Here is a 20,576-nt window from a genome sequence, read left to right as displayed (position 1 = left end):
TTCTGGAGTTTATCTATGGGACCTGAAGACTATTTTCTAGACAAGTTAGATAGTTCTCTCAATTTAATTTTGTGATTACTTACCGACCTGGATCAAAAATGGTAAAGCTGATGCTTTATCCAGGATGTTCTCAGAGCCTACACAAAAAGACAATTGTGAAAGCACAATCTTATCTGAAAAGAGCTTTGTAGGGTTTACCCATTCAAAGGAGTTCCTGAGTCTACTTCCATATGGATATAAGAATGACTCTTTGCTTAGCCATTCTCCAATAAATGTCAATCTCTCCTTAAAAAAATGGATTCTGGACAAAACTGCATCAATTTTACCCAGCAGAAACAGCAAGACCTACTGTTTTGGGATTACATAATTCTAAGTTGGCTGGACATTTAGGCATCAAAAAAACCTCAAGAACTTCTATCCCGTTCCATTTGGTCAAGCTTTAAGAAAGATGTCCAAAAATATGTTTCTTCATGTTTAATTTGTGCTCAAAATAAAACTTCTCCTTCAGGTTTGCTGCAGCCACTTTCCATTCCCTCTCACCCCTGGGGCTCAAATGAATGCTCACCATCCTGGCTATTGTAGACCTTCTCACAAGGATGACCCATTTCATTCCAACCAAAGGAATACCCAATGTGGAACAAACTGATGAATGTATGAATTCTTGAAGCATTCAGATTGCATTGAATCTCTGACAATGTGGGTTGAGATCGAGGCGTACAACTTACTTATAAATTCTGGAAAAGCTTTTGCTTTGCTCTGGGATAGGAATATAGGAATACATGTGTCATCTGATTTTCATCCTCAATCAAATGGACAAACTTAAAGAACTAAGCAAACATCTAAACAGTACCTTCGGTGCTTCATACGTTATCTTCAGGATGACTGGACTGATTCTACCCACAGCTCGGTTTGTATATAATAACTCTGTGCATAGCTCAACATTATAAAGTCCTTTTTTATGCTAATACAGGCCTTCATCCAATCTTCATTCTAGATTTACCAATTTTGACCACACTTCCAGCAGTGACTGAATGTTTGACAGCATTAGAGAAGGTCCAAGAAAAGACTGTTGAGAATTTGCATGATGCTCAAACACAATTCCTACAGGATGCTGACAATCATCGAAAAGCAAACCCTGTTTCTCATTCAGGGAACAAAGTGTGGCTTTCTACAAAGAATCTAAAGCTGCAAGTACCTTGTCCAAAACTAGGCTAGAAATATATTTGGGCCATTTCAAATTTTTGCTCAAATTAATGAAGTCACTTTTTGATCAAAACTTCCTGAATCTAAGAAGGCCCATCCTGTTTTCCATTGTTCTCTCTTGAATCCATATAACGAAAATAATTTTCCAGGCTACAAATTGTCCCCACCACAACCAGCAAATGTGCAGAGTGAAGACAAATCTGTTGTTGAGAAGATCTTGGAGTCCAGAATTAATCACATTAAGCTAAAATAATTAATCAAGTGGAAGGGGTATGGCTATGAAGAAATTCTTGGGAATCAGAAGAAAATGTTAATGCTCCTAGACTTGCCAAAGAATTTCATCGACGATATCCTGACAAGCCAGTCTCTATGATGCCCAGAGGTCATCCTGGAAGAAGGGCAGTACTGTCAGGATCTGAACCCAGAAACTTCTATAGCTCTTCTCACTTGATTCTGAACATCTCCTTAGGCTACTTTCACACTAGCGTTCGGGGCTCCGCTTGTGAGCTCCGTTTGAAGGCTCTCACAAGCGGCCCCGAACGCATCCATACTGCCCTAATGCATTCTCAGTGGATGCGGATCAGCTCAGAATGCATCAGTCTGGCAGCGTTCAGTCTCCGCTCAGCAGGCGGACACTCGAACGCTGCTTGCAGCGTTCGGGTGTCCACCTGGCCGTGCGGAGGCAAACGGATCCGTCCAGACTTACAATGGAAGTCAATGGGGACGGATCCGTTTGAATTTGACACTATATGGCTCAATTTTCAAACGGATCCGTCCCCCATTGACTTTCAATGTAAAGTCTGGACGGATCCGTCTGAAGCTACTTTCACACTTCGAATTTTTTCTACAATATAATGCAGACGGATCCGTTCTGAACGGATCCCAAGTCTGCATTATATGAGCGGATCCGTCTGGGCAGACCCCAGATGGATCCGCTCTGAACGCAAGTGTGAAAGTAGCCTTACCTGAATCTGAGTACTATGTGAAATATCTTCCCTCTGTAAGTTAGCACCACTAATTAGAGGAAATGACCAGAGAACCCCTACAAGTCTCACACATTATCCTGATCATTCGGATGGGCGGTCAATGGAGGTACTGCATGCTGGCACTTCATACAGCAATGAACTTTATTTAATTTTTTTTATAATATGTTCAACCGACAAATCTACTTCACATTGAATTCTCAGAAAAGCACATACTTGGAATACTTATTGTGGATTGTCCAGAATCTTAGAGATTTTGGATGTGATCTCCAAGTCACAATGACCTTTTGTCAAACTCTTCTCAGATGTTTCTTATGTACTGCTGGCAGCCAATGCCGGTCCACTATTAAATCTTTTTTTTTTTTGTATTGGTTATCATATTCTTGTACATAGGAGCAGCATTATAGTAGTTATATGCTTGTACATAGGAGCAGTATTATAGTAGTTATATTCTTGTACATAGGGAGAGTATTATAGTAGTTATATTCTTGTACATAGGAGACAGTATTATAGTAGTTATATTCTTGTACATAGGGAGAGTATTATAGTAGTTATATTCCTGTACATAGGGGGCAGTGTTATAGTAGTTATATTCTTGTACATAGGGAGAGTATTATAGTAGTTATATTCTTGTACATAGGGAGAGTATTATAGTAGTTATATTCCTGTACATAGGGGGCAGCATTATAGTAGTTATATTCTTGTACATAGGGAGAGTATTATAGTAGTTATATTCCTGTACATAGGGGGCAGCATTATAGTAGTTATATTCTTGTACATAGGGAGAGTATTATAGTAGTTATATTCTTGTACATAGGAGCAGTATTATAGTAGTTATATTCTTGTACATAGGGAGAGTATTATAGTAGTTATATTCCTGTACATAGGAGACAGTATTATAGTAGTTATATTCTTGTACATAGGAGACAGTATTATAGTAGTTATATTCTTGTACATAGGGGGCAGTGTTATAGTAGTTATATTCTTGTACATAGGAGGCAGTATTATAGTAGTTATATTCTTTATCAAATTTCTTTTTATTTGAGAAAAATACACAGTCATGTAGGGAGTCATACATCTTGTGTCCAGGCGCAGCTGGATAAGTGCATAGTCAGCAAACACAATATATTCAAGATGATTGCATACACGACTTCAAATAAGAAAGTGACATATGTAAACAAATAACTGACGAGGGGGGGGCTATAACAAGACAAAGGAAGGTGGGTTGGGGGAGAGAGGGGAGGGGGAGAGTTAGATGTCAATCAAAATCTTAAGTCAAGACATATCTAAGCCTAGAATTTGCGGTATAGCTTCCAAGGAGACCATAGTTTTACAAAAACTGCTCTAGAGTGATTTTCCCAGTGGGCTAATTCTTCAAACCGATATAGTTGGTCAATTTTTTCTGTCCACATCAAGAACGAGGGAGCTGATTCATTTTTCCACAATAGAGGGACCAGCAATCGAGCTGCTGTAATAAGCATGGTTTGTAGATTATACTTTGAGGGGGTTAGCGTGTCATTTGGACACCAGAGCAGCAGGAGTTTTGCATCTAAGGTAATCTGGCTATTACATATCCTGTTAATAGCTGCTTCTACTTCAACCCAAAACGGTTTTATTTTCTCGCAGCTCCACCAAATATGAGATAAAGAACCAATGTCTCCTCCACACCTCCAGCAACCGTTTGGGATAGTGGGATTGAGCTTGTGAAGGAACTCCGGTGTCTTGTACCATCTTGTAAGTAATTTATAAGAGTTTGCCTGTATTCTAATACAACGGTTGAAACCATGTGAGTGTGTGAGAATGAAGGCTTTTTCAGGTTCTGACAAGGACAGGGACAGCTCCTTCTCCCAGGCTGCAAGGAACCACAAATCTGGAGGTGCGGAGGAGAGTAGCTCCCTGTAGAATGTGGAGAGCGGTTTCTTGGGGCGAAGGGCGTTAGAGATTTTCCCCTCCAACCAAGAGGGATCTATCATAGGCCTGGGAAAAGATTCCAAAAGCGCCAAATCTTTCTTAAAAGCCATAAGCGCTAGGAAGGAGGCTCCCTGAACCCTAGGGATTTCATATATTTTACTCCAATTAAAGGCACCTGAAACAGTTATGATGTCTTTCAGTTTAAAGTTAGATAGTAAAGCCCAAATTCCTGTTGCATCAGAGGTGGTAGGGTGAACGTGAGCCTGCAACAGCCCCAAGGGGAGACTCAAGCTTGGGAACCTAAGGGTCGAGGACCCATATAGTTTAGTCCATTCCAGTAACAAACCCTTCCATAAGGGCGAGGTAAACTTATTATTAGCAGTACATTTGCGTAAGCCCCACAGAACTAACTTGTCCCTATATGAAAGCAAATCACACTCCAGTCGGGAGACAAGGCCGAGAGGGCGCCAAGAGATGAGGCTCAAAGCTCTATTCAGTATCGATGCTTTGTAGTAAAGGTAGATGTCGGGTAGGCCGAATCCTCCTAACCTCCTCTCCCGAGTGAGAGTGGCATAAGCCAACCTAGGGGACTTGCCCGACCAAACAAAGGTTGAGATGACCCTGCGGACCTCCACAAAGAAGGAATGGGGTAGCCAGATAGGGAGGGTTTGGATGAGATAGAGCAGTCTGGGGACAATAAAAGCTTTAATGAAGTTTTTCCGCCCAATCCAAGAGATAAACGGAAGTTTTAGAGAGTGTAAATGTGATCTAATGGACTTCAGTAAGGGGACATAATTTAGCTCGAAAAGATCTTCTGGTTTTGCTGAGATATGGGTACCTAGAAAAGGGATTGACTTATTGGCCCACGAAAAGGCAGCGGACCCTTTAAGCGTGTCTACAGTAGCGGATGGGCAAGAAATATTCAGGGCCTGTGACTTAGTATAGTTGATCCTAAAATTTGAGACCGTTCCATATTCTTCAAAAAGGGCTTGAAGTCTGGGGAAAGAGGTTAGAGGGTTGGATGTTATGACCAAAAGGTCGTCTGCAAAAGCGGCCGTTAGATGGGTATGCGACCCCAAGGTAATCCCCTTAATGTCCGGATCTTGCCTGATCCTGGCCAGCAGGGTCTCCATGACAATAACAAAGAGGGCAGGTGAGAGTGGGCACCCTTGCCTCGTCCCATTAATAATGGGAAAAGCTGGAGAGAGTGTTCCATTAATCCGTACTCTGGCAGAGGGGAGCGAATAAAGTGAGAAAATGGATTGGATGAACTGGTCCGGAAGGCCAAACTTCGACAGTGCTCGAGACATGAATTGCCAGCTGATCCTGTCAAAGGCCTTTTCTGCATCTGTACTGAGAAGAGCTAAAGGTATTGAGTGCTGGCGAACATGCGTGATCAATTGTATGACACGGACCGTATTTTCACTCCCCTGCCTGCCAGAGACGAACCCCACCTGCTCCTCGTTAATAATGCCAGGGAGAACCGACTGAATCCGTTGAGCCAAAATTTTGGCCCACCACTTCACATCAGTATTTAGAAGCGAGAACGGTAACTCACGCAATTTAGGGGGTCCTTATTTTCCTTGTGGATTACCGTGATATGGGCTGAAAGTGATTGGGGAGGGAGGGAGCCCCCTTGGAGTAAGTGATTACATAAGGTATTAAAATGGGGAATTAGGGTCTGCTTAAAGGTTTTGTAATAAGAGATGGTAAAACCATCAGGGCCTGGGCTTTTCCCTGAGGGTATGGAGGAGAGAACCCTACCAATTTCGTCGTCTGTGATAGGAGACAAGAGCTGGGGTAACTGGAGGGAGGAGAGAAACTTCTCAGTTGCCTCACCTAATTGAGCTGGTGACATATTATCTGGTGTTTTAAGGTTGTATAGGTCCCTATAGAAGGCACAAAAGGTCTTTGCTATGTCTGGAGTACCTTTATGAAGGACGCCTTTGTCATCTTTAACTGCAGCAATGAAGGAGTCAGTTTTTTGTTTCTTCACTAAAGCGGACATTAATCTATTCCCTTTGTCGCCATGCGCATATGAACGGAATTTGGCTCGAAGTAAAAGCTTAGCTGAGGTGACATTTAGCAGGTTCTTGAGCTTAGTACGGGCTTCCGAGAGCTCCAAGGCACAGCTAAGGGCCTGGGAGGCTTTGTGCGTTAGCTCTAGAGCCTGAATCTGGGAGAGAAGTGTCGCCACAGCCTGATTCCGTTGTTTTTTAATATGTGCACCTAAGGCTATTAGTTCTCCTCTCAGGACCGCTTTATGGGTTTCCCAAATAATGGAAGGGGAGGGAGCGTCAGGGCCTGAAGTATTAGTTGTGAAGAAGTCAGTTATGATAGGAGATAGTTTAGCAGCATGGGAGGGGTCTGAGATAATGGTCTCATTAATACGCCAATTCCATTCCCTCTTCGGGAGGTCCAGCAGGGACACGCTCAAAAATACCGGAGCGTGGTCAGACAGGGTGATGTTCCCTATGTGGGAGTTGATGACTCGGTTAGCACAGGATTTGGATAAAAATAAATAGTCTAATCTATGGTAAGAAAGTTTAGCAGCTGAATAAAAGGAAAAGTCCCTACCAGTAGGATTTGTGGTGCGCCAGACATCTAAAACCCCCAACCTCTGTAGGGCCAGTTTAAGGCGCCGCAAACGGGCATGTGTAATGGCAGACTTCCCATTAGAAGAATCTAATAAAGGATCAAGGGTAGCATTAAAATCACCTCCTAGAATAACCATTCCCTCCTTTAAAGGAGGACAATAGGCCTAGGGTCTGAACGAGCCAAGCAACCTGCCCTCTGTTGGGAGCATATACAGTTGCCAGGGTAACAGGAGTGTCAGCGATAGTGCCCTTAACAAACAGGTAACGACCCTCAGGATCTGCAGAGACGGCAGAATGCTTAAAGGGGAGCTGCTTGTGGATCGCTATGCTGACACCCCTGCTAGCCGAACTATACGTGCTGTGGAACCATTGGGAAAATCTTTTGGGGGGCAATTTAGGGGTCTTACCCTCTTTGAAATGGGTTTCTTGGAAGAATGCTATAGACACTTTATCCCTCTGTAAAAGGGCCAGGATTTGGGACCGCTTGCAAGGCTCGTTCATTCCCCGGGCGTTAAAGGATGAGATCACAATAGACGACATTCTGAAATAGAAAGCAGACAGTCAGCAATTGATAATGCAAAACATGACATCTGATGATGGGGGAGGGGGAAGGGGAGACACATGAGGGAAGGAGGGGAGACGAACAGGTAAGGTACATAGCAATAGTGCAAATACATTTTGCAAAGAGAGCTCTACTGAGCACCTGACTACACGACCCTTACTCATCACGGCTACCAGCCGGGGTCTGTCAGGTGGGGGGTCCCGCAGAGCTACAGAGGGCCATTGACTGGCCATCTAACAAGGAAAAGGGGGTGACCCAAAGGTGATACCGGGTTAACCCCTGCAACTAGAAATAAACAGGCAATAGACAAGGTCCATAACTTTAAGTGAACCAGAAGAAATTCTGGAACTAATTAAGCTTCAGCAGCACGCTGGAACAATATTTTCCACAACAGGTGGACATGGCTGACCTGGATTCAGGTCTGCATCCCTCAGGGAACAGAGAAGCTCCAGGGCAAGTCACCATAAGGCACTAAGTCCCAGGTATATCAAGTGGAGCAGGAACAGAACAGAGATCCCCTTCAAGATCTTCATGCTCAGGTAGGAGGGTGATCAGACTTCTCAGCCCTGGCCTTGGGCGACCTTTTATTATAAACAGGGCGCCATTCTGCTGCCTGGGGTGGCGGGAGAGGAGGATCTGTCATGTCGGCCGGCATCCATGAAGGGATCTCGATCGGGCTCAGCCCCAGTTGGGCCCAGCTAGCATGAAGATCCCTCGGCGATCGGATGGAGATCTGACGCCCGTTCTTGAGGACTGCGATCCCGAACGGGTATAGCCACCGGAACGGGGTAGCTGCTGCTCTGAGGGCATCCAAGAGCGGCTTAAGGATGCGCCGCTTAGCTAAAGTAGAAGGGGCCAGGTCCTGGAAGAACATGACTGGCGTACCTTCATACTGCAGACGATCCGTTTCTCTCCCGGCTCTCATGAGTGCTGCAGTATCGACGAAACTTAGGAGGCCGCAGATGACATTGCGTGGGGGATCGGTGTTCTTAGGTTTAGGCCTAAGCGCTCTATGTATTCGTTCGATAACGATCCGATCCGCTCTCTCAGGCCCCAGCAGGTCAGAAAATAGCTCATGCGCCACTTTCTCTAGCGCTTCGCTGGCAAAGGATTCTGGGAGCCCGCAAATCCTTAGATTCCTCCTGCGGCTCCGGTTCTCCTGGTCTTCGACCCTCAGGAGCGCCTCATTCAGCAGGTCAGTGTGTGAGTTGAGTGCCTTGTATGTTCTCTCCTCTCTCCGGAGAGCCGCCTCCTGCGCGCCTTCCAGATCCGACACCCGGTGTCCCATGTTCCGGAGATCTTCTTTGATCTCAGACAAGTCCCTCTTAATAGGGGCTAATGCCGCATTCATCACTTCCAAAAGTGCCGCTTTGGTGAATGAGCCCCTCTGCTTCCTCGATTTGTTAGTCGAGGCATCTGAGACACTGCCGCCATCTGTGTCTTCCTCCATGTCAGATGCCTGGGTTGGAGCGGGCGCCATCTTGGGGGTCTCAGCCGACCTCAGCTTCGGATGCTTTTTAACAAATTGATCCATGTCAGGCTGTCTGGATCTCACAGGAGTCGAATCCACCTGGTCTTTAAATCGATCCTTTCCCGTTTTGCCCATCATAGCGGTGCTGTGAGCTTATTTTAAGGGTTAATTCGCCGGTAAGGTTGAGGAGCTCAGCAACTTGCAGCCATCCAGCTACACAGCCAGGCTCCGCCCCCCATAGTAGTTATATTCTTGTACATAGGAGCAGTATTATAGCAGTTATATTCCTGTACATAGGAGCAGTATAATAGTAGTTATATTCCTGTACATAGGAGCAGTATTATAGTAGTTATATTCTTGTACATAGGAGACAGTATTATAGTAGTTATATTCTTGTACATAGGGGGCAGTGTTATAGTAGTTATATTCTTGTACATAGGAGGCAGTATTATAGTAGTTATATTCTTGTACATAGGAGCAGTGTTATAGTAGTTATATTCTTGTACATAGGAGCAGTATTATAGTAGTTATATTCTTGTACATAGGGGCAGTATTATAGTAGTTATATTCTTTGTCAAATTTCTTTTTATTGAAAAAGTAGCAGAGTAGAAACAATATCGGAACATTCCAGTTTTCACATTTTGTCATACAAGACAAAGGCATCACATTTATAGCGTACTTAACTATGAGTAAAGCATGCATTCCATTATAATGTGCATTGGATTATATCGTCATAAGATTTAACATTATAAGTGTCGTACGACAGATATTACGGCTACCCAGATCCTGTGAAGTGTCTTGCCCCATAGCCTAATTGTATCTTACGTAGGCAAGCTTTATTAAGAAGTATATACGGCAGCAGACCCTAGACAGCCATGTTTTCTGAGATGAACTATTATTTTCTCCTACCGCCAGCATCCGTAGGAGGAGGAAAAGTTCCAATCAGAAAAGGGGGACACAGGGGGAAGAAAAAAGGAACAACAGTCCCTTAACCTGGACTGGGAGAGAACTGGGGTAATAAGGCCCCCAGAGGAGACCCTCCTGGACACACATGTTTCAAATGCTTTTCATATATGCTTTGTCTATACACGCTCTAACAGCCCTTGTTGAATTGGTGATCATGGATTGAGAGTATAATGAGGCAACTGTATAGATTACTTCCATAGCATCTTAGCGCACTTGAGGATCTGTTCCCTGGTTCCTATATGTCAACCACGGAGACCAGGTTTTAAGGTATTTCTCATGCCGTCTGCCCTCCCAACCAGCTAGCTCCTCCATTCTACATATCTGGTCTACTTTCATTTCCCAGTGTGGGAGTGCAGGTGGATCTTTACTGAGCCATTTCTGTGGAATTAGAAGCCTCGCTGCTTGTATTAGATGGGTAGGTAAGCTTGATTTGGATGGAGACAGGCCTGGAGTGGGAAGCCAGAGAAGCACCAATTCTGGCGATAGCTGGACATGTCTATTCATAACTTTGTTTATTACTTCAGATACTCCTTCCCAATACTCTCGTATTTTTGAACATGACCAAAATATATGTGTTTGTGATCCACTCTCCTCCCCACATCTCCAGCAAAGGTCAGAACTACTTAGCCCCTTAGTGAATAATTGTTTTGGGGTGTGATACCACTGTGTTAATAGTTTGTATGAGTGCTCCTGCACTCTCACGCATCTGGAGAATCCATGAGAGTGTGCGTGGATACGCAAAATATCGGTTTCTGAGAAGTCTGTATCTAGTTCTGTGGCCCAAGTTTTTAAATAATGTGGTATCCCAATCGGGCTCTGGACATTAAGTGCTAAGTATAGTTTGGATATTAGTTTGTTAGGGGGCGACCCTAAAAGCATCAGCTTCTCAAACCAAGTGGTTTCTGTTTTGCTCTGTCTATCCTTTAGTAATGTTTTACTCACAGAATTAAGTTCAATGGTATCTAGAAAGATACAAGATGACAGAACGTTGTTTATAGGATGTTGGACATGAAGAGCACTTGATGCCCCATCCAGAAATTCATCTATAGTGTAAGAGTGCATTTTGTTCCATATTGGTGGTACATTATCTGCTTTGGGTCTAACTAGGAATGGAGCAAGGTCGGCTGGCATCAATGATGACGGAGCAGGGAGCAGGCTTTTATCCTGCTCCCTGCTAATATCAGGCAGATATCTAACAACACCTACTGTGCCTTTAAGCAACACATGTGAGTGTAGTGAAGAGGAGTTCAGGCCCCATAAACCGGCTCTCTGTTTCTTATCAAGTTGAGCGGTCTCTAGTTCTTTGCCTGGGGGCATGGATATATAGCCATCTCTTCAGGTGTATGGCTTTATAATATAGCTGCGCATCAGGTACAGCCATACCTCCTTGAGCTTTCCTTAAAATCAGCGTGCGATGTGCCAGTCTCGCTCCCCTCCCCCCTCAAAGGAACGTGCTAAAGAGTCGTCTGATTTGCGTAAAGAAGGAAGAGGGAAGAAAGACAGGCAGCATCTGCATGGCATATAACAGTCTAGGCATGATAAATGCTTTCAACATGTTCTTCCGACCCATCCACGACACATACGGAATCCGTAGGGTGTGTAACTGCTGTTGGATATCTTTCAGTAATGCAGCATAATTTAGTTGGAATATTTTATCCAATTTATGGGGAATTTTGATACCCAGGTAGGACAGATGAGACGTTTGCCATATAAAGGGAGTGTTAGATTTAAGTAGACTGATCTGATTGGCTGGTGCGGACACATTCATTGCCTCTGACTTGGTGTGATTCACTTTAAAGTTGGACACCTGTCCATACTGCTCGAACAGGGATAACAGACGCGGGAAGGCCTCGACCGGGTTGGACACCATAACCAAGAGGTCATCTGCGTATGCTGCATTAAGGTGCTCTACGGAGCTATTCTCCAATTTAATACCCTTGATATCTGGGTGCTCCCTAATAGCTTGTAGCAATGTTTCCATTACTAGAATGTACAAAGCAGGCGATAACGGGCAACCCTGCCTCGTCCCGTTCCTTATGGGGAAGGGAGGAGACAGAGTACCATTAACCCTGATCCGGGCGCTAGGGTCCCCATACAGTGACATAATAGCATTCCTGAACTGTTGAGGAAAACCAAACTTTTGTAAAGTCCTCATCATATAGGTCCAATTCACCCTGTCAAAGGCCTTCTCCGCGTCTATACCCAGCAGGACCAGGGGAATTTTCTTTTTAATAGCTAACTGCATGATGGACAGGATTCTACATGAGTTGTGACTGCCTTCCCTGCCAGGTACAAAACCTGTTTGTTCAGGGTTTATGAGTTTAGGGAGAAGGGCACTAATTCTGGTTGCTAAAAGTTTCGCCCAGACTTTAACGTCGACATTTAACAACGAAATTGGCCTATAGCTGCCACATAGCTTAGGATCTTTCCCCGGTTTGGGGAGTATAGTGACTGTGGCCTCAAGGGACTGCTTATGTAACTGGGAACCTTTCAGAAGCTCATTGCACCAGGCAGCCAAGTGGGGAGCTAGCTCTTTCGAGAATTTTTTATAATAGCCCACTGGGAAACCGTCTGGGCCTGGGCTTTTTCCCAGTTGCATGGAGCCTAATATTTTGGTGACCTCTTCCTCTGTAACAGGTGACAATAAAGCCTGGCCTTCCACCTCTGTTAAGATGGGTAGCTGCAGATGGCTTAAAAAGTTATCTATCAGGGTGTCTCTTCCCGCTGTGGATCCTGCTATTTCTTCTGGAAGACCATATAGATCCTTATAAAATTTTTGGAACTCAGTGGCTATATCTGACGTTTTGTGTAGGGTAGTGCCATCTCTGGTATCAATACCTGCTATAAACATGGAATCCTTCTTTTGTTTAAGCAATGAGGACATAAGTTTAGTACCTTTATCTCCATGGGAATAAAAGCGGAACTGCGAGTACTGGTATGTCTTCGCATAGCTTATGTTTAGGTGATCTGTCAGCTGTTTACGTAGGGTACTTAGTTTATCTCTGGCATCTATGGCTCTAGACCGCTTATGAAGCGATTCAATATCCGCAATTTGTTTAAGTAGATTATTTAAGTGCTCCTGTCTGCTCTTTTTGACTCTGCTGCCTAGCGCAATGAGCTCCCCCCTTATTACTTGTTTGTGCGTCTCCCATACAGTTGTGAGCGGCATTCCTTCCGTGCAATTCTCCCTGAAAAACCAAATCAGTTTCTGACTAAGATTGTCTCGATCAGAATGTTTGTCTAGAAGTGTCTCGTTTAAACGCCATTGTCTAGAATGTATTGGCAGTGTTGGGAACTGGAGTGAGATAGTCACTGGGGCATGGTCAGAAACCGTGATGGATTCAATGGTGGACCGCTCCAGCCCGTCCGCACAGCTGCCAGAGATCAGGACATAGTCCAGCCTCTTGTAAGTGTTATGCGGGGCTGAGAAGAAAGAAAAATCCTTCTCGACAGGGTGGAGCAGTCTCCATGAATCCACCAGGTTGGCATCTGCGAGGTAGTTATTTACCCTGCCTAAGACCGCCTGAGTTAATTGTGAGGTGCCATCAGATGCATCTACTAAGGGGTTTAGTGTCATGTTAAGATCCCCACCTAATATTCTTATTCCTTCTGCAAAGGAGGCAAATTTTTTCAGAGTATTGATAAGCCATTTTGCTTGTCCCCTGTTAGGGGAATATAAACTGGCAAGTGTCACTACCTGGGTACCAATTGATCCCTTCACAAATACATAGCGCCCTTCTGGGTCTTCTTGTTTACAAATCAATTGGAAAGGGACTTTCTTTGATATGGCGATGCCCACTCCCCTAGCCGCCCTGCTCCATTCACTAGTAAACCAATGCTGGAAATGTGTTCTGGGGAGGGTGGGTACACGCCCTGACTTAAAGTGCAATTCTTGCAGAAAACAGATGTCAGTGTGCAATTTTTTCATCGTCCTTATGACTTGTGACCTCTTCTGCGGGGTGTTAAACCCTCTCACATTGAATGATGTACACTTAATCAATGCCATGATATATTCTGAGTGGTTGCATTAGAGCGAGCAAAGAATCATATCCATATGTGTGACCAGGGAAACGGAATAACATACAAAACATTGAGAACATTTGATAAGTGGAGTAAATCTCCAACACGTTGGTCGGGTGACTTGTGCCTAACGCGCAGCCCATCAGAAAAAGGCAAAGCGCGAATGGCCCAAGCCAGCCTATTCTAAGGCGCTTACACCAGGATTGCGCCACTAAATCCCTGGTGTGTGCCATGTGGGACTGAAGGTTCATGGCAAGATGGGGGGAGTAAGCCAGCCAATCCCATGAGTCACGACTAGCATTTTAAAAGAACATAATCGGCATAACAACCTAGCCTAACCGGTCCTTAAACCATGCCCTATCCTGTCTATGCTATACCGCAATGCATTTGTTGTAAAACGGATTGACATATCATTAAACACCAAACTCAGTTATATGCAGTGAGTATGTATAAGAGAAGTTGTGTACTCTGACTCTAAACATGAGAGAGGTAATCTACCACTGCGTTCATGAATCATCTGAGCTGATCCACTCACCATGGAGCGGCCCATCCGCAGCATCACGATCAGGGCCCCTGGGGGTGCCCAATCACAAGGCGGCGGCTGAGCGGCTCGTACTAAGCTGTGAACAAAGCAATCATTTACAGTTCCGAATAATACTTGCAGAACGGTACACTAGGGCGTCCATAATGCGGCCTAGTCCGGTTTTCCCGCTTCTATCGGCCACCATCTAAGCACATAGAGGGTGCCTTTGAGCAATGCTCGCCTCTTCAGGGCCTGATGTTGGATTTTCTTTTAGTTGCTGCTCTGATCCACCTCTGCTCAACAGGCAATTCTGGCAGTGGAACCCCTGTGTCGGCTGACGGAAGCCATGATGGTATGTCCAGGGGGGTTGTCTGGAGAAGGGACCATGCTGCTGGTAAGTCCGCTGCTCAGCGTCGAGGGTGCCAGGTCTTGAAATAATATGATCTTGGCTCCTTCATAGATCGGTTCTTTCTGGTCTCTGGCCGCTTTAAGAACAGCCGCTGTGTCCACATATCGCAGCAGCCCGCACACCACGTCCCTCGGTGGGTCTGTATCTTTTGGTCTTGGCCTCAGTGCCCTGTGAATTCGCTCCACACAGATCTCCTCAGCCCGCTCTGCTCCTAGTAGGCCAGAGAAAATGGCGGCAGCCGCCTCAGGTAGTGCTTCATGAGGTACCAGCTCAGGGAGACCTCGTAGCCTGATGTTTTTCCGGCGGCTACGGTTTTCCTGGTCCTCTATAAGTGCATAGGCATTATCCAGCGAAGAGGCCAGTGCTGCACTATTTTCTCCCATAGTATATTCTTGTACATAGGAGCAGTATTATAGTAGTTATATTCTTGTACATAGGAGGCAGTATTATAGCAGTTATATTCCTGTACATAGGAGCAGTATTATAGTAGTTATATTCCTGTACATAGGAGCAGTATTATAGTAGTTATATTCCTGTACATAGGAGCAGTATTATAGTAGTTATATTCTTGTACATAGGAGGCAGTATTATAGTAGTTATATTCCTGTACATAGGAGCAGTATTATAGTAGTTATATTCCTGTACATAGGAGCAGTATTATAGTAGTTATATTCTTGTACATAGGAGGCAGTATTATAGTAGTTATATTCTTGTATATAGGAGGCAGTATTATAGTAGTTATATTCTTGTACATAGGAGCAGTATTATAGTAGTTATATTCCTGTACATAGGAGCAGTATTATAGTAGTTATATTCTTGTACATAGGAGGCAGTATTATAGTAGTTATATTCTTGTACATAGGAGCAGTATTATAGTAGTTATATTCTTGTACATAGGAGCAGTATTATAGTAGTTATATTCTTGTACATAGGAGGCAGTATTATAGCAGTTATATTCCTGTACATAGGAGCAGTATTATAGTAGTTATATTCCTGTACATAGGAGCAGTATTATAGTAGTTATATTCCTGTACATAGGAGCAGTATTATAGTAGTTATATTCTTGTACATAGGAGGCAGTATTATAGTAGTTATATTCCTGTACATAGGAGCAGTATTATAGTAGTTATATTCCTGTACATAGGAGCAGTATTATAGTAGTTATATTCTTGTACATAGGAGGCAGTATTATAGTAGTTATATTCTTGTATATAGGAGGCAGTATTATAGTAGTTATATTCTTGTACATAGGAGCAGTATTATAGTAGTTATATTCCTGTACATAGGAGCAGTATTATAGTAGTTATATTCTTGTACATAGGAGGCAGTATTATAGTAGTTATATTCCTGTACATAGGAGCAGTATTATAGTAGTTATATTCCTGTACATAGGAGCAGTATTATAGTAGTTATATTCTTGTATATAGGAGGCAGTATTATAGTAGTTATATTCTTGTACATAGGAGCAGTATTATAGTAGTTATATTCCTGTACATAGGAGCAGTATTATAGTAGGTATATTCCTGTACATAGGAGCAGTATTATAGTAGTTATATTCTTGTACATAGGAGCAGTATTATAGTAGTTATATTATTGTACATAGGGGGCAGTATTATAGTAGTTATATTCTTGTACATAGGGGGCAGTATTATAGTAGTTACATTCTTGTACATAGGACTAGTATTATAGTAGTTAAATTAAATTATTGTAATGGACAGTGGATGTGGACCCAGTGTGCAAACTAACCAGTTTGACTATGGATTAAACCTAAGGGTGTTGTCCTGGCAGTTTCCTAAAATTCACCCTTAACTCCTGTATAGGGATGTAGACTTCTCGGCAGAGAACCAACTAGGCCACTACTTCCTGGTGTAGTTGGCTGCTCTCTCATGCCTGTGAAGCACCAAGGGACTAGGCAAAAGGCATAGCCTGAATCTAGTCCTTAGTCTGAGTACATGAATAATTCAGAAGCAATTCCAAAGTCAGCGCTGGAGGTAGTAAGAGAAGAGATCACACTTTTGCTGGTTACTAGAGATTAGAAAACCCAAACCTTAGGCCATGAGGTGAAATCACAGTCCAGCTAACTAGGAAGATTGATCAACACCTTAGCCGCTGGACAGAGGGCAAGTATTAACTGTCGCAGCACTGAAAGGAAGTTCACTGAGCATTAGTCCCAATACACACAGGGAGACTGCAGCCTGGGATAGCAGGACAGTGGTGAACACAGGTTGGCAGCCTCACTGTAGTTATATTCGTGTACATAAAGGACAACATTATTGAAATATTTCAGGGATAAAATTAGCAGCTCATACAAAGTATAGCTCTATATGACAGAGAAAATGAGAAAAATAAAGTGTATTAACTTGGAATAGTTCCTTCAGAAGTGACATTATTGAATAATTGTCTTTACTGAGCCTGTGCACCACGTATTACTAGCTCTGTGTCCAGGTGCAATGGCAAGATCTGCTGCACCCCAGAATATCTTATTACTGTCCTTAAAGGGCTTCTGCACTTTGTTTAAACTGATGATCTATCCTCTGGATAGATCATCAGCTTCTGATCGGCGGGGGTCTGACACTCTGCCGATCAGCTGTTTGAGAGGGACGTAGTGCCGCGGCCTTCGCACTGTTTACTGCAGGCCCAGTGACGTCACGACTAGTATCAATGGCCTGGGCGCGGCTAAGCTCTGTTCACTTGAATGGAGCTTACCCCCGCCCAGGCCAGTTGATACTAGTCGTGACGTCACTGGGCCTGCGGTAAACAGTGAGAAGGCCGCAGCACTACGTCCCTCTCAAACAGCTGAACGGCGGGGGTCCCGGGTGTCGGACCCCCGCCGATCAGAAGCTGATGATCTATCCAGAGGATAGATCATCAGTTTAAACAAAGTGCAGAACCCCTTTAATAGGTTCATGAGGTGGTAACCAGTTACCTGTTTTGCAGAATAATTTCACATGAAAATAATCTGGTCATTCAATCTGACCAATATTCTTCCAAACGATTACAACATAAGATACTGCACACAAAGGTTGGGGAAAAATACCAAAACTGATCTGATTAAATAGGCTTGACTGACTTGAGCTCTGATCTTTTACTTCTACGTTTGGCATGCACACCGTGAAAGATCCTTCCATACACGCTAAATGTGTCCCTCCACGTATTTGGTGAGCAGCCCTGACCTTGTTACATTTACATTCAGCTGCAAAATCATTGTAGAAATAGGTTTTACATGCAGCAACGCAGGATCTTTATCAAAGTAAAATCTGCATTTATGAAATGTATTTTTTTTCCCCCACCAGCCATGGATTAGTATTTCTCCTAGAGAACTCAGATAATTTGCCGTGAATTATTGTGCACAGTTAATGCCTGAGAGGGCGGCAGGGAGAGGGAGGAGGCGTTGTTTTTTGGCTAGAATAAATAGTTTGGTGAAAGAGAGGAATGCAATGTAGTGGCTACAGTGTGGGAAAGCTTCTGGAGTGATCTGCAGACTGGCGACTGACAAAGCATAGCATATAGGCCTGCAAGACCTGCCACATAGGAAATGTAAGTGAATTGTCCAGAGGGTGCTGTAATATAGACTTTGGCTTGAGGAACTGCATATTCCCTTTTCAACTCTTCTATTCTTTCCAGCAGATCACATTAGACATTATGGAGTCAGAATGGCGTCGGAAAGATTGGGTTAAGATCCGCGGTGTCCCAGTGATCTGCGCTTGTTCTTCAAACTGGGAGAGGATTGATAAATTCCAGGCCAGAGAAAATGACATTGTTATCGCCACCTACCCCAAATCAGGTCAGTCATGAATCAGGTCAGCTCTCTGACCTGCAGAGCGGCGTGGTAAGAAGTGGACATCTTACTTGACTGTCTCTTCAAGGTACAACATGGATGAGCGAGATTGTGGATGCCGTCCTGAATGACGGGGACACAGAGAAGAGCCGGAGAGATAACATCTTTAACAAGGTTCCAATGCTGGAGTTCTGGGTGCCCGGTGCAATACCCCCAGGTATCTGAAAATGAATATTAACCCTATACCCCCTTTTTAGATGCAATGTCTCCTGGAATTAATGTCACTTTAAAAAAATAATAATAATCACAATTTAACTATGATAATAATACTGCCCATATGGAGTAGAATATATTGACTATACATTTTCCCCAGGGACAGTAGTTACTTCGATCTTCCTTGTAGTAAATGTTGGTTTATTATCTTCCAGGATCTGAGGTTTTAGACTCTCTACCTTCTCCTAGAGTGGTAAAAACCCATCTACCAGTCTCACTCTTTCCCAAGTCATTTTGGGAAAAGAACTGTAAGGTACGGGCTGCTCCTCATTCTTCTCTCTTACATTACGATCATTTGGGTATAATCCATTTGGCAATTTCCTTTGCTTTGTGTCTTATCAGATTATCTATGTAGCGAGGAATCCTAAAGATGTGGTCGTGTCATTTTATCATTTTGATAAGATGAACCAACTACATCCGGAGCCGGGGACCTGGGAGGAATACTTGGAGAAGTTCATTCAAGGAAACAGTGAGGAATAGTCACTAATTCTTTCTGTTGTCATTTTATGGATTGACATTGACATGTTTTTGGTTTGTTCTAGTGGGATTTGGGCCATGGGGAGCTCACGTCAAAGAGTTTTGGGCCTTAAGACAAGAAAGAAACATCCTTTATGTGTTCTATGAAGATATGTTGGAGGTAAGTCTCCTCCTCCTGGAACTTCTTGAAGAGCTTGGGCAGGATAACAACTGAGTACTTACCAAACTGAGTCCCTACCAACCCTCTAGTATCCTCAGTTTTCCTCTGTCCGGTAGGTGGTGGTCGGTCGTACCTCCAGCAATTCTCCAGCATAGCGGGCAGCATGGTAGTTGAGGAATCTTAATGTGCTGTCTAATCTGTTGAGCTGAATATTTATCCTTCTTTTTTCTATAAACAGGACCCAAAGAGGGAGATTCAGAAAGTAATAAAGTTTCTGGGGAAAGATCTTTCAGACGATGTCCTAGAGAAGATTTGTCTACAAACCTCCTTCAAGGCCATGAAAGAGAACCCAACAACAAACTACACCGCCATCCCATCTACTATTATGGACCAAACGGTCTCTCCGTTTATGAGGAAAGGTACAACACCGCCATCTGGCTGCCACAAGATCAACTGCACTATTATTGACTGCTGTTGTGATAACTTTTTATGAATAATATCAGATTTTCAATGCAGTAATATTGGGAAGGGCTAACCTCAGAGACAGCAGGGATGGACAGAAGATTGTCATCTTTACAAGACCGTTTTAGGAGTCACTCTGACTGTTGTAGGGGTCTATCAATGACAACTCTAAAATGGTCTAAAAAGGGCTTTGTCTCTTTTCTTTCCCCAGGAATCTGCGGAGATTGGAAAAATCACTTCACTGTGTCCCAGAGCGAGAGATTCGATGAGTATTATCAGAAAGAAATGTCCGGCACCGATCTATCCTTCCGCTTCCTGGTGTGAATGAGCTCAAGGACACAACCTAGTCTGAGAACGGGTCTAGAGAAACCGTCGAATAGCCTTGGTAGTCACACAGTGTGACGGTATGTTCTGGTGATAATAGCCCAAACCCAAACATCAAATTGCTGATCCTTCAACCAAGTACAGGACAAGTCTGCAAAAACGCTTCCGTTACAATAATACAACCGCAAGCATCCGTCATGAACAGATCCGGTTGTATTATGTCTTCTATAGCCAGGACTGATCCGTTTTCTATTGTGTCAGAAAAAATGGATCCGTCTCCATTGACTTACATTGTGTGTCAGGATGAAACCGTCTTTCTCTGCACCACATCGCGGACAGAAAACCGCTGCTTGCAGCGTTAGGGTAGTTTCACACTTGCAGCAGAGTGATCCGGCAAGCAGTTCCGCCGGAACTGCCTGCCGAATGGGGCAAGCTGTATGCAACCAGACAGCATTTG

General features: G+C 43.8%; 1 protein-coding gene across 4 annotated transcripts in view; it reads left to right on the top strand.

Moving 5' to 3' along the window:
- The window catches only part of LOC121007537 (sulfotransferase family cytosolic 1B member 1-like), a 33,211-nt gene extending 12,867 nt beyond the window's left edge, over positions 1–20,344 (top strand). Inside the window, exons 1-8 of one of the 4 annotated variants that reach the window (XM_040439546.1) lie at positions 18,050–18,182; positions 18,270–18,429; positions 18,512–18,640; positions 18,852–18,949; positions 19,039–19,165; positions 19,239–19,333; positions 19,572–19,752; positions 20,007–20,344. In XM_040439546.1, the coding sequence (XP_040295480.1) occupies positions 18,288–18,429; positions 18,512–18,640; positions 18,852–18,949; positions 19,039–19,165; positions 19,239–19,333; positions 19,572–19,752; positions 20,007–20,119 (885 nt within the window). In that variant the 5' untranslated portion in view covers positions 18,050–18,182; positions 18,270–18,287 and the 3' untranslated portion in view covers positions 20,120–20,344. Of the gene's footprint in view, positions 1–18,049; positions 18,183–18,269; positions 18,430–18,511; positions 18,641–18,851; positions 18,950–19,038; positions 19,166–19,238; positions 19,334–19,571; positions 19,753–20,006 lie in introns of those variants that run through there. The other 3 variants (XM_040439548.1, XM_040439547.1, XM_040439549.1) reach the window with 3 other exon arrangements.
- The last annotated feature ends 232 nt before the right edge of the window (positions 20,345–20,576 follow it).

This window comes from Bufo bufo, chromosome 7 (assembly GCF_905171765.1).
Source record: "Bufo bufo chromosome 7, aBufBuf1.1, whole genome shotgun sequence".
Classification (NCBI taxonomy): Eukaryota; Metazoa; Chordata; class Amphibia; order Anura; family Bufonidae; genus Bufo; species Bufo bufo.
This window is presented reverse-complemented; position numbering and strand designations above follow the sequence as displayed.